The sequence below is a fragment of the Cardiocondyla obscurior genome, linkage group LG11 (genome assembly GCF_019399895.1).
Source record: "Cardiocondyla obscurior isolate alpha-2009 linkage group LG11, Cobs3.1, whole genome shotgun sequence".
Lineage (NCBI taxonomy): Eukaryota > Metazoa > Arthropoda > Insecta > Hymenoptera > Formicidae > Cardiocondyla > Cardiocondyla obscurior.
Window position 1 is genome coordinate 4,522,551 of NC_091874.1, and position 13,375 is coordinate 4,535,925.

At 40.6% G+C, this 13,375-nt stretch overlaps 1 protein-coding gene and 1 long non-coding RNA gene across 4 annotated transcripts in view; one reads left to right on the forward strand and one right to left on the reverse strand.

The window, feature by feature from the left end:
* LOC139106554 (uncharacterized) overlaps positions 1 to 13,375 on the reverse strand; it is a 206,444-nt gene that overhangs the window by 53,090 nt on the left and 139,979 nt on the right. The gene's annotated exons all lie outside the window — the stretch shown is intronic.
* The window catches only part of LOC139106551 (lachesin), a 64,658-nt gene that overhangs the window by 41,499 nt on the left and 9,784 nt on the right, over positions 1 to 13,375 (forward strand). For both annotated transcript variants that reach the window (XM_070663419.1, XM_070663418.1), the window contains 5 exons: positions 2,879 to 2,962; positions 6,959 to 7,082; positions 9,749 to 9,886; positions 9,999 to 10,121; positions 11,395 to 11,565. In XM_070663419.1, coding sequence (XP_070519520.1) covers positions 2,879 to 2,962; positions 6,959 to 7,082; positions 9,749 to 9,886; positions 9,999 to 10,121; positions 11,395 to 11,565 — 640 coding nt within the window. The remainder of the gene's footprint in view (positions 1 to 2,878; positions 2,963 to 6,958; positions 7,083 to 9,748; positions 9,887 to 9,998; positions 10,122 to 11,394; positions 11,566 to 13,375) is intronic.

Genomic DNA, 13,375 nt, shown 5'->3' on the forward strand with positions numbered 1-13,375 from the left:
GCCCGCGGTAATTCTAACGCAACGGAAACGCACCGATTCAGTCGCACGATAACTCCATCGGCCCTTGCGAAAACACCGCGTGCATGTTTATTTTATAAGTGCTTTTATTACTCTCCGCAACAATCCGGGACGAATTGCGGATCTCGTTCATCCGATATTTATCTCGCTTCGTTTAAAATTAATTATCATGAAAATAAACTTAAATTAACCAGCATCTCGTTTATTATGTTGCGTTGTATCATGTTGCGAGTGCTTAATTAAAATTGTTTGTAATTTTTGCTCGATATTTTTCATCGTCTTTTTACGTATGAATATATCAGAGAATTCAACGTTAAAGCACGTCGATATATTGTTTTCTTAGAGCGTCACTTTCGACGCAGTATTTTCCGGGACTTGTCACTAAGACCGTAATTGCTCGTTTTATTCGCCTGTACTATTAACTATTACTAAACAATGTGTGGTTTCTCAATTATACTACATGCTTGATTATGTTGAATGGAACTGTGCGCATACATATGGGTTAATAATGATCCTGCGGTTCGAATCTCGCTAACGAGCGATAATGAGTTTCCACGAACGTGTTCTTTGCGAATACGTTTACCCTACGATACATTTCGCGAGGCGGAATAATTCTGTCCGCGAATGCTACGCCGCAATTAAAAAAATGTTGCCCTGCCTACATTTTTTATTGCATTTTCACGCTTTTGCTTTTAGTGTCGCATTAATTAATAACGCTATCAATCTTCGAGTATAAACCACGAATACTGCAAGCCTGAAAATTACTTATGCTTATTTCATACAGCAAATTAATTTCGCGAATATAATGTAATTACTCCAGATAAAAAAATAAATTAATAAAATAAAAAATCGGCAAAAATTGACCTCGTCGGACGTTAAATGTCGCGACTACCCTTGGTCCCAATGGCGGTGATTGACCGATCAACGGAACTCATTTGCCAAATTGCCACGCGGATTGATACAGTCATTCGCAGGCGCATAATAATTAATTTACGGCGCGTGGATACGGAGGAAGGGAGTTTCATAATTCAGTGGCGACACGTACGAGTTTACGCGCTCGGGCACGTGTCTCGCCGCGCTCATCATCGTTCTCGTCCTCGTCGTCGTCGCGTTAGGTGGGTAGGTACGCAGTTTGCATTCGTCGGGGACTGTTTCTCGAGCGGTGCGCGGCGCGGAGGCGGCTTGCCAGACAACTCGGTTATAACGATTGAAGTTTCGTCGTGGCGTGGATTACATCCTCGTAATTGCGCGCACACCTCGCACCTTCGCGTCTTACGCGCGGGAACGACAGGACGGGAGAGAGCGCCGCCGTGTGAGAGGGACTTCCTTTAAATCGCGGGAGTGAAAGAGAATTGAGGGGGAAGTACGACGTGGAGGATATGAGGGAGGAAACCGAGCGGGAAGGAGGTCTTTGCACTCGTACTGACGTCTTGCGGCTTGACGTACGACTGCCGACAAAAGTCCTCGACGACGCAGACATTCGAGACTGATCCACCTCCTCGATTTCGGCGTACGCGCCTCCCTGTCTTCGCTCGCTCGAGAATTATAACGCGATAGCGCCTCCCGCGCGCTGATAAGCGTCAAACGCGTAGTTACCGCGGCTCGCTTTGTTGCGGGGGATTATTTTGTACCCGGTGAGAAAATGTGCTACATATCCAGCGTCTTAATGACACTAGATGTTGATAATTGAAGAACGAATCGTAGAAATGATCAAGCGCGATTCAACTTCGGCTACTTTAACAGCTTGAAATAAAATTAAAATAAAATAAAAATATCGTCTAAAGTCATGAAAGTTATTAATTAATTTTTATTTAATAATTTAATAAATTCTATTAATTTTGATTTTATTATTATAAAAATAAGAAAGTATCGAAGTCTTTTTTATCTTTGCAATAAAAAAATATTTTTTTATTAATTAACATCGATGTAAAAATTCAATGCATAAATTAAATGGACAGATTCAGCGAACGCCGTTTTTAAACCACACGTGACTCGCAGCGTGACTATAATTCATGTGCATGATTGTTAGGCTTCGCGGCGGGCAATAATAATCGCGCCGACTGTTAGTTATGATATTTGGCGTTATACCGTGCGCCGTTAATTAACGAATAACCCACGACATACACTGGTATCCGCACTGGCAACGGCAGCAGGTTGTACGGCCGTAATATGTTGCCAGCGTCGGGCTAAAGTATATAGAGCAAGATGCTTGTGAGATTTAGGAACGCCCGTGTTATTCGAGTACTGCCTTATGGCTCTGTACTTTGTAGTCCACTTTAATTTACGGAAAGCAAGAAAAAAAAAAAAAAGAAACACCCAGCGAATAAATCGCCTCCGCGAATTACTCGCTACATCCGGAATCTAATAACTTGACGAGCGTGTCGCGATGTTTTTCTCCCAGGCGCAATTATTCGATTAATCTCAAAAGGTCCGGCCGACGGAGATCGATTTGTTCTCATTATCCCTGCAATTTTATTCTGCGCCTATCCGCCGCGAATGGAAACCTAGCTATCCGAAATATCACCGCGGGATCACAGTGGCACGCGACAGGGGAAATAAAGCGTGCCGCTGTTTTAATTCGTCTACTGTTATCAACGTTGCGCATCGGATAAATCACATTCGCGATGCATACATATTGTATTGTTAATGGGAAAAATATACTTCTCGAGATGACGCGTTACCGGGCTTTGCAGGAAGTAATTGACACCCGGAACAAAATTATGAAATATAATTATGGAATATAATTACAGTTGTAAAACAGTATTAGTAAAAACAAACGTAGCGAGCAAAATTTAGTGAATTATCTTGCCGAGTTGAATCGCGCTGTTTACTTATTAACGCTCTGGTCTGTTTTCTCCAGACAGGTATGCTGTCCATCGTCGTGCCACCTGACTTCGATCCCGAGGCTACATCAAGCGACATGATGGTAGGCGAGGGCGGTCAGGTGAATATCTTTCTACATTATACATCGTTCTGTAACTTTGGATCGTAGTCGCCAAAGGGGGCCTTTTAATTAATGTCCTAAAATGCAATTTTTCTATGGAAAAAAATTAAATTTCTCTATCACAGTATTTTGAAATTTGGTGAAATGTCCCTTTCAATCGAAATTAATTTCTGGTTCAATCCTGAAAGTTCCATCTGCACGCGTGAATAAATTCCCGAATAAATATGCTGGAGGAAAGATGCTCTATAAACCGACTATGCCGAGGGTCGTTAAATAATTTACTCGGCACAGAAGCCGTCATGAATAAACGACGGTTTATTGCTTACAAATGTGCTGATTTACGTGTGCAGTAAATTATCGGGCTAACGTTATATTCCGCGTGATTCATGTCGGAGAAATCTATATCGGAAAACGGCAGCGCGCCACGCGAGTGTGCAACGGCTCGCGTTTGAATCCACAAATAACCTGCAACTTCGTCGTCATTAATAACGCCTTAATTACGAAATTACTAGTAAATTGCTGAAATTGCTAAGAAATTTACGACGAGATACTGATATCAAATTAAAAGTACTATTAATTTCGCGGGATGAACGTATTCGCTTTCCATCCGCGCACCTGTACACGAACTAGGTGTTGTATTTAGAAACGCGTCAACTACAATTAACGCAAAAAACAGTTATAATGCTGCTGTACGTTTCATAATGTCATAGCAATTTCGTAGCTACAACTTGCAGCACCTGTTGCAAGTGGTGTTCCAATATCATGCTGTCCATAAAATCAACCGGTAATTATTATAATTATAACAATTAAACATATTTCCGTAGTATATAACTTTAATCGAAATTTTATAATTTCACGCATTTCAAAGTTAAAAAATACGCACCGTTTCAACGGTGAAAGCCCGCCAGTTTTCATTCAAGGAAAAATAAATTTTTTAAATATTTGATCGTTCATATTATACATAACGCTGATAAATAGATTTTCAATTTAATCGCTCGCAAAAGTAATTCATTTAATCCGACAATTTTTCATGCGTAATTACGAGAACGTAATCCAACACACACGTGTTACGACCGGTCTTGGGCGCTTATGCCGGATGCTGTAAGTAAGCCATCAGTGAAAATAAGTGACCTGTTGCTCACAATTCATATTCCGTGGCAGTCGTGCAATTTGTGCGAATACCTCATCTCATCCTCGCGTTTTTCCGCGCGCATGGCCGCCGGTGTCGCCTCGGGTAAAGAATATTGCGCTTCCCTCGGAACGTCTGACAGGACGCTTTTACGAAGACGCGACAGCCCCACGGAGCTGCCACCGTGGACCATTTTAAACTTTGAAATTATACCGGCGCGCATAGCGAGTTTCCCCCTATTATAAGCCACCGCAGTTGGTATACTGAAAATTGCACAACTGTCAGTTTGACAAGTTACTTTCTATCTCTTTTGACGAGTTTGCCCGGGATACGTATCTAAGTATCGTATCGTGCTATTTTTGCCGTAACAGAATTGTCCCCCGACGTGTGTGACGGACATAATTTATGCACTTGGAAAATTACGTAATCATGTCTCAACTTTACTTATGTGATAGAACCTGGATTCTCGTCTTTACAGAATATATATTTTTTTAAATGCGACAAGTTATATCGTTGTGGATGATTTTACTGCAGCTGGTAAATTTTTCTACAAAAATATTTTCTAATCATCAAGTTTAATAAATTGTTTTAAACCAATTTGATATCAATTTTTATTCCCGACGAAAATGTCGAGACATCTAAATTATAAAAGTGAAAAGAATGAGCTGTTCGCGCACTAAAGTTTAAGTCAAACAAATAATAAAACTACATTCTTCTGATAACTTCGAAAGTTTACTTTAAGAGAATTTTAATTTGAAACGTAGCCACAAAAATTAATGATTCAAAAAATTGCAAAGTTGCGATATAAGCGAAAATCTTTCTCAACATTTTTTCGGTAAAAGATCTTTACTCTAAATTAATAAAAAAAAATTTTGTTTAAAGTCTGTCAATGAATATATCTATATAAAAAAAAATATTTTATCGCGTAAAGTAAAATTATATTTTAATCAATTGAATAATTTTTGCTTCAAACACCACGTGTTCGCATTTAATGTGACGATTTTAACAAATCAATAAAATAACATCCAACAGCAATAACTTCAAACCAAAAAAAAAAAAAAAAAAAAAAATTACCTCCAATCTAATTAATACATTAAATAGAGTTAATAAAAAATGCAAGCTTTAATCGAGATTTTAGTCTAGACGTATCAGTTTTCTGAAAGTAGAAATTGAAATCAATATATAATTTTGTGAAACTATAACGGTTGGTATTAACGAGATGCGTCTCTCGTATATTCGCTCGTCGTGAAAAACTAAAAAACAATCCACAAAACGATTGACACACGCGGAGATTTCTGCACCGTGTCGCGTTTCATTTCGCAGAGCAACGTGTTTTCACGCCGTGCTTGGGAAAACGTCAATACAAGGGACATTAATTTTTCAATTCATTTTCTTCTAACTATAAAAGATAGTGCATTTAGAATATCTATCTCCAGCCTAGTTACGGTCTTGATTTAAAATTGATAGGACCCCTGGCAAAACGCGAAGTTCTCTCTTCGCGTAAGCTCCTTCAAACTCTCTCCTCGAGTAATACTTCCCGAAGTACAATGTATAATGTTCTAATGAGATTAAAGAAAAAAAAAACTCAATTTGTCATCGATTTGATTAACGCATTACGCTTCGAATTATAACCATGCACGGATGCGTTCGAAATATTCCTCATCAGCATGTTTATTAATTTCTCAAAAATACGATATGTATTGTTGTATTATATTTCAAAAATCTGATTGAAACCGATACACTGTATTAATTTATATTCACATCTCAATAAAATTAGTAGTATTTGAAACATTACCAGGTCAGGCACATTGTTATCAATAACAATATCGAACAAACGCTAATGATACGTTAATAAATCTATATTTGCGTTATTTGTATATTACTTTTTAACTTTTTGGAAACATTTACAATAAAAGACGTCGCGCTCAAAAATTTACAAAAATCCCGCGTGCATTAATTTTCAGATAAAAATGCTATTTGGAGAGATTAGGAATCGCGTCTAATTTTCTCCTTTTTCGAAGGTGGTTACGTAAAAATACATGACGTGTAATAACTTAGCGTTGCACCTCGGGATCGCGCTGAACACGATGTTCATCCAAAAAGTGTCACAGATATTGCAAGCTAGCAGGCGACGTGTCAGTGGAACACGGGCCGCCAAATAGCGCAGTATGCTGCGACACGTGTCGTGTCGTTAATTGTCAACATGCCGTTTATATTTTCCATTGTAGAACACACAGATATTCATTTCACGTTACGTTTCGCGACTCGCAGTCCCCTTCCTCCGTTTGGTACCGTTTCGTTTCGAGTATCTACAACAGTGGTCGACGAAAATCCAAGCTGATATTGATAATTGACGGCCGCGAATTCGGAGATGTGCCAGAGGGACAAATTATGAAAATCGACTTGATTATATCACGTCCGACTTTGTTCAAATGAAAATAGTCCTGAACCTATTGGATTATTAAAAGCTACCCACGAAAATATCGTTAAGCCAAAACCGTTAACGAGAACTGGAAGAGGCACGAAAATCTGACCGCTCGAGGGCGGCGGAGCGGATTAACTGTTAAAAATCGGCGTCACGGTCGACCCCGGATGTTTCATGTGCCCTTTTCGCCGGCTGCAGATTCGTTTTCCGCTCGAGTATCCGCGCAAGCCACCGTTGTTCCGGACAAGCGTTCTTGCGCGCGTACGTGTTTTACATAGAGAGACGGAGGTCCCCCGCGCGCGCGTGTCTCACCCTTTCTCGCTCCCTCTTTCCCCGCCTTTCTCCTTTATTCCACCAAATATATTTGGATGAAGCACGGCATTAGTGGAGTGCAATAACGAACTCGCTTCTCTTTATAATTCCGGTTTCATAACACGTACAGGTGAAGTTAACGTGCCGGGCGAGAGGCGTACCCGAGCCGCGCGTATCCTGGCGCCGGGAAGACGGCAGGAACATTATAATTCGGGAGCCATTTGCAGGAAGCGCCCCGAACCAGAAGTCTCACGGTAAGATTTAATATAGATGGTGCACCGCCCGCGCCGCGTTCCGCCGATATAGCGCGGAATATACAATTATGTTTTCCTTAGGCGTGCACGTCGGCGCACCCGCGCGATCCCGTTAGTATTCAAATTCCCCTCATTACGAATCGCGGGGTTCCGGACTTTAAGATGAATCTCGCCCGGAAACCGATTCCGCTGATGTTACGGAGACGACGCCTTCAGCCCGTGGCGGCCGACCGCCGTCGTTCCGCGGATCATTAAACGTAATGTCGAATTTTGCCGCGTTTAATATCGAACCAATTATGGAACATATGCGTTCACCTTCTCCGAGATTCTCTCATCATTGCTCGCAATAGAACAAGAGAGAGAGAAAGAGAAAAAGAGTCATTTTAAATAGGAAACAGCAGTTTCTCACGACCAATTTTTCCTTACAGTTATTAAAATTAAGCGTTTCAATAATTAATAATTAAATTTTATTTTAGCTAAGTACTAGATTGTATTCGTCTCTCGAAAATATGGGTCGGCAATAAAATTGTTTATGTTCGTTGACAAGAGCGCGAGAGATGGTGGCCGGAGAACGGATGTTGGCTCGAAACGCCATCGAGTTAAGCGTCTCACCTCGGCCTCGGCCTCGCGTCGGCCTCGGCTAAACGACGTATTTAGTATTCACTTCAGCGTGGTGATACTAATAGCAGGCAAATTTCACCGTACTGTCAACGTGGTTCACGGCAAGGATGGCACGCAACCGGTGCAACATATGCGGAGCGCGAGCCTGCACCTCCGGATGACCCGACGTGCGCCGGCTTATTGTCGACACGACAATCGCAGTGATTATCGGAGGCTGCGTCGGAAAAGCGCCTTAGTCTCGAGAGCTTCGTAAGATTCAATTAATTCTACGCGAACGTTTGGCTTTAAACGACAAAAAACAACCCGGCGGACAGAGAAGAACGATAATAATGTAATCATCCTGGGATTCATCTTTATATGATAATATCGTGAATTTTTCAATATCCAATCAATTTCAGTAGTAATTTTGACGCGCCCGAGAACATTCTTCAATCACGTAGAGCCTCGTCTTTTTAATATTTTCAACACGACTCCGAAGAGTCGCTGACAAATCTCTTGAGTTCGTCTTTCATTTCAAAATATTATTTTTCAAGAGCTAATTTCCAAGCGCGAGTAAAAAAAAATGAAGTACTGCCTTTAAGGTTTGAAGAGAACGCGAAGTCACGCAGTTTAGGATGAAGTTCGCGATGAAGTTCGGCGTGCAGCGCGAGGTGCAAGTAAAATGCAGACGTTTATTTCGCGTAATTAATTCGCGGGGCGGAAAACACACGGGCGTGTCCCGGGATCTTTGAGAAAATCGATGTTTTTGCGAGTTGAACTGCGACGTGGCGTAACGAGGCCGCAGGTGAGGTGGGCTCTGCACGTTTGCTTACGATATCCGGCGGTAAGGAACAGGTGCGGGCGCAACAAATTGCGCTCGTCTTATCCGCGCCACTTGGTTGTTTGGATTCAAACGTACTCGCGAACGCGTTCATCGCGAAGAATATGTGAAGAGCCTCGCGTAATAAAAGAATTATTTCTTATTAATTTAAAATCGATATCAAAGCGCTTAATCGCGGAAACTAGAATAATATAATATTAAGATCGCGAAGCTGCCGACCATTTTAAAATCGTGCCGACGTGTATAAAATGCACAAGTTCACAAATAGCAATTGAGAGCTATTAGCTTTAAAGAGATTAGCTTTAAAAGTGTAATACGCAAAAATATAACGCAAACGTGACATATTCATAATTAAATATCGGAAAGGCATAATTAGCGCGAATATAATATCATTAAGCGTGTTTGTCGTTTTATTGATTATCGACCGTTGCTTTTATAACAGGTCATTCGCTTCGCGTTCTTTTTCCGCTCATCTATATATAATAATTAATTGACACAACATGAAGAAGTAATTAATGCACTTTCTTATTTTACCGGAACAATTACTTCCTAAAAATAATGTTGGTGTAATTATACATTCGTATATTAATAATTAATTGAAACATTAGCTAACTGACAACTGATGGTCTCCGGCAAGTACTCTTTGTTAAATAATAATAGCTGGAGACAATCAGTTATCAGCTAGCTAATGTTTCTATTAATTAATTATTTATAAATATATATATATATAAGTACACCAATATTATCATCAAGAAGCACTTCTGTAAAATAAAAAAAATCATTTATTAATTCTTCACGTTATGCCAATTAATTATTATGTTCCTTCGATAAAATAAAATTATCCAGGTCAAATATTTAGCTTTACTAATTAATAAATAACTGTTTCACTCTCTGTATCAAATATGCTTAATTAAATCTTAATAACTACTCGCTCGAATGTAAAATATTATCGAGCATCATTAATAAATTTATCAGATTTAAAGTAATTAATTTCAAGTACCTTATAATCACGTTAGATTAAAAAAAAGCTATAAACGTAGTTAAAAAAACTAATTAATGCATTAAACTAAATTTTTATATTTCAAAAAAAAATTAATTTTGTTAAACTAAATTATTATTCAGAATTGAAAAGATCTTTACGCGGACGCAAATCTGGATGCTCGCCAGGCGATTTGTTTATCAAGAGTTATCAATTTTATTCGACTTTAATGACCGTTGTTCTCAGTGTCTTCCGTGGCCGAGTTTTTCGGCGAGGAGCTGAAACTGACGAAGATCTCGAGGAACGAGATGGGAGTTTATCTGTGCATCGCCAGCAACGGAGTGCCACCCGCGGTCAGCAAACGTATTTATATCAACGTTCATTGTAAGTAACAGTGATTGCGATCCGCGCCACTGAACCGGACGTACCGTCTATCTCGTAGAAGCGCCGTACTAAAGTTAGACATGCAACAATATTCTCCAACTTCGATTTACAGTTCCGCCAGTGATTCACGTACCTAATCAGCTGGTCGGCGCGCCCTTGGGGACCGACGTGATCCTAGAATGTCTCGTCGAGGCGTCCCCGATGTCGATTAACTATTGGGTCAAGGACCCCAAGGGTGAGATGACACCGAGAGATAACTTTCTCATTAAAATAGAATCGTTATACTATGTCCCATAACGTGCCTACTCCGTTTTAATTACAATATTTTAGCATATTTTATTTTAATATTATTATTTTTTTTTTTTAAGTAGTAACGCCTAATATATAATTTTGTGACTGGCAATATTATTCGTTGATTGCACATTTTATTGTACATTACTTGTTAATTTGTAAGAATAAATTACGAAATATCTTTCCGTTTGTTTACCTATGCGTGCAGTATGAACATCTGCATGAAATAGTTGTACACCACCCCGCGTGCTGTTCGCCGCAAGTAGCATGGTCCGTTATAGCGATTGGTTTGTTAACTAATTACCGACTGTAACTAGCGGAGAAATGCTCAAACGTTAATTACTCTCGCAAGACAAATCCGATTATGGGCCGTACTTTAGTTCGGGCGATTCCGATATCGGGTGATGCGATTCCGTTGCATTTCACGTAACTTGTTCGCCTTATTAGAAAATACACCGAATAATTTCGTTTGACCATATTTCCGTTTTACGGAAAATAATAAAACGACGAAAAATGATAATGCAAGATGGGAAGTGCGGTTTTGGCTTCTTGTATAAATATATCGCGCGGTAAGAAGGCAGCCGTTTCAACCATAAATCGTACGAAATGTCAACGGGCACTAGCAACATATCGCAACAACGTGTAATAACTTGGCTCAGAATCCCTCAAGAAAACTTTAGGTAGATATAAGAGAGAATACTACTTATCCAGACTCGCGGAAATATCCCCGCAGTGGATTTCACCTCGCGAGAGCCAGACGTTCCTCCCAGTTTAACACACACTCAGCTATCCGGAGTTCCCCGCTCGAATGCATTCGTATGCAATTTCGTCTCACGCGGAAGATACCTTTCACTTGTTTCCCATTATCCGCAACTGTTTCAACGTGTAATAAGAAAACATAACAGGAAACGGGCTTGATATCTTATTTACGGTAAAAGACGTGGCTTCTTAGTGCACGCAATGCGTAAGTAACATCTTGTAATTTAATTAAAATAACATTCAAACAGAATATAACTAATATAAGTATCACAGCGTTTTAAAGTGCAGCATTGGCTCAGTGAACAATATGACAGTCATACGATACGTGTATTCAAATTTAAATAATTTTTAATAATTTCGATGTAATTAAATAAAATACAAAATATCTTACGCAAAACGCTACGCGTCTGATTAGAGTCGAAATAATCTAGCACGCTGTTCGCTTCTTTGTTCTCCAGGTGCAATGATAATATCTAGCGTCAGGCACAACGTCCAAATGATGACAAAGTCACCGTTCGAGGTTCGGATGAACCTCATGATCCGGAATTTGCAGAAAAACGACGTAGGAACGTACCGATGCGCGGCCAAAAATTCCCTCGGCGAGGTCGAGAGTAGTATTCGATTATACGGTGAGTACACAGGGCGTTTTCGACCGTTATCAAACGAAGTTTCCCGCGAATCCCATAAAGAATACCTAATTCGATTACTCGACGGAACGCAGTCAAAACGAGGGATGGGGAGAATTACGTTACCCGCGCCGCATTTCGTTTCAATGCACGTGTACATTTGTGCGGATAATCGCGATTCTTTCTGCTTTCCTGTCTTCTTCTCTTTTTTTTTTTTTTTTCCTCCTTTTTTTCCCTTCTATTCTACCAGATAGTCGTAACGCCAAGGGATTAAGATTTCGTACCGTAAAATAAAACCAGCAAATAGACCGGCAGATAATTGCACGGGAGAGGTCAACGGTGAAAAGTTTGTTCTGTAAACCGCGAATGAGTTATTATACTTATAAACACCGTGTCGGGATTAATTTTCTGCTTGTTACAGCTGATAACATCTACTTCCTTGATAACCACTTGGTAATATATTAATACCAAGTGAGCGTCATTTAAATTTAATATTTACATTTTGCAAAAAAATTACGTCTGTAATAACAAAGAACGATGAAAGTAATTCCGTGAGATTTTCATTAAACTGTCGGGAAATTAATAGCGAAACTGCAAGTGAAGATATTAAAAAATAAATACCGTGTTAAAAGATACAATCAAATTATTAATCCGCTATAATAACGCGCGGATAAGATACGGCGAATTAATATATCGTGGTTTGCAAGCGGAACGGTCCTGAACGCGGTCGCGTAACAAGGCTCTCGACTATCTCACAATGAACGAATTACAACGGCGAAAACGATTTTTTGCCGCGCGCAGCAGCCCTGGTTGCATCTGCATCTCCGCTGCGGGACCGGAAACGAGGAGCGGAGTTCATTCTCGCGTACTACTCGTTATTTCAATATTAATGTAACGGACCGTGCCAAGTTAACGAGCTGGTCTCGTAGCTCGGCGCAAAAATTGTTGCCCTTGTTCCCGTTGTCAAGGAATCGGCGCGTCTCGCGATCGGTCGGACGGAGAACCGATCGCGAGATGATGGGAATAAAAGGGTTTTTCCCTTCTCACGATAAACACGCTCCGCGTTTACAAGCATCGTCACTTTGCGGGCGGAAATCTCTGGGGAGTCGCCTCTGTATCACCGGCAGATGCCCTTCGGTCAATCCTCATCTTTTTCGCCGGACTTCTAGCTCATGGCTCTCCCCCTTCTCCCCCTCCCGAAGTACACGAGACGGAAGAACGGGAAGATAAGGCTCGAGAGAGTGTAGTATACCCGTCGCGCGCGTAAATCCTGGCATGTTATCGACCCATCGATTTCGAGAACGAGGGATCCTTCTTCCGGTGCGGTAGACGTAAGGATGACATATTTGCGTACGTAAATTTAAAGATGACGACACAAGAGATCGTCCCTCGCCTTTCTCGCCCGCGTCTTACCTAATGCCGACAGAATCCCCGCGAAATCGGAAATTTCAAATTCGCTAAAGAAGATAGCCCGATCGATTTTGCCGAGACAACCTTGCTGAAACTTATCACAGAGAATACTCCTCGAAAGTTCGACAGAAACTTCAGAAAACGTGTGCTATACGTGTGTAGATACCGCCTGACACTAAACTACACGTACATACGTGGGAAGCGAACACCCACGCAGTCGATCTGTCTTGTCTACAAGCAATCCGGCTTCACCTTTATTCCTTTATTCAACAGATTCCCGACGGAGAAAGTTTATAGCGTTAAAATTTTCAGATAAGCGTGTCGACAAATTCATGGCGCCGTTGCCTTCTTAAAAATTTCCACGAAAATATGTATGTCGATTATTACCGCCGTTATAGCATCC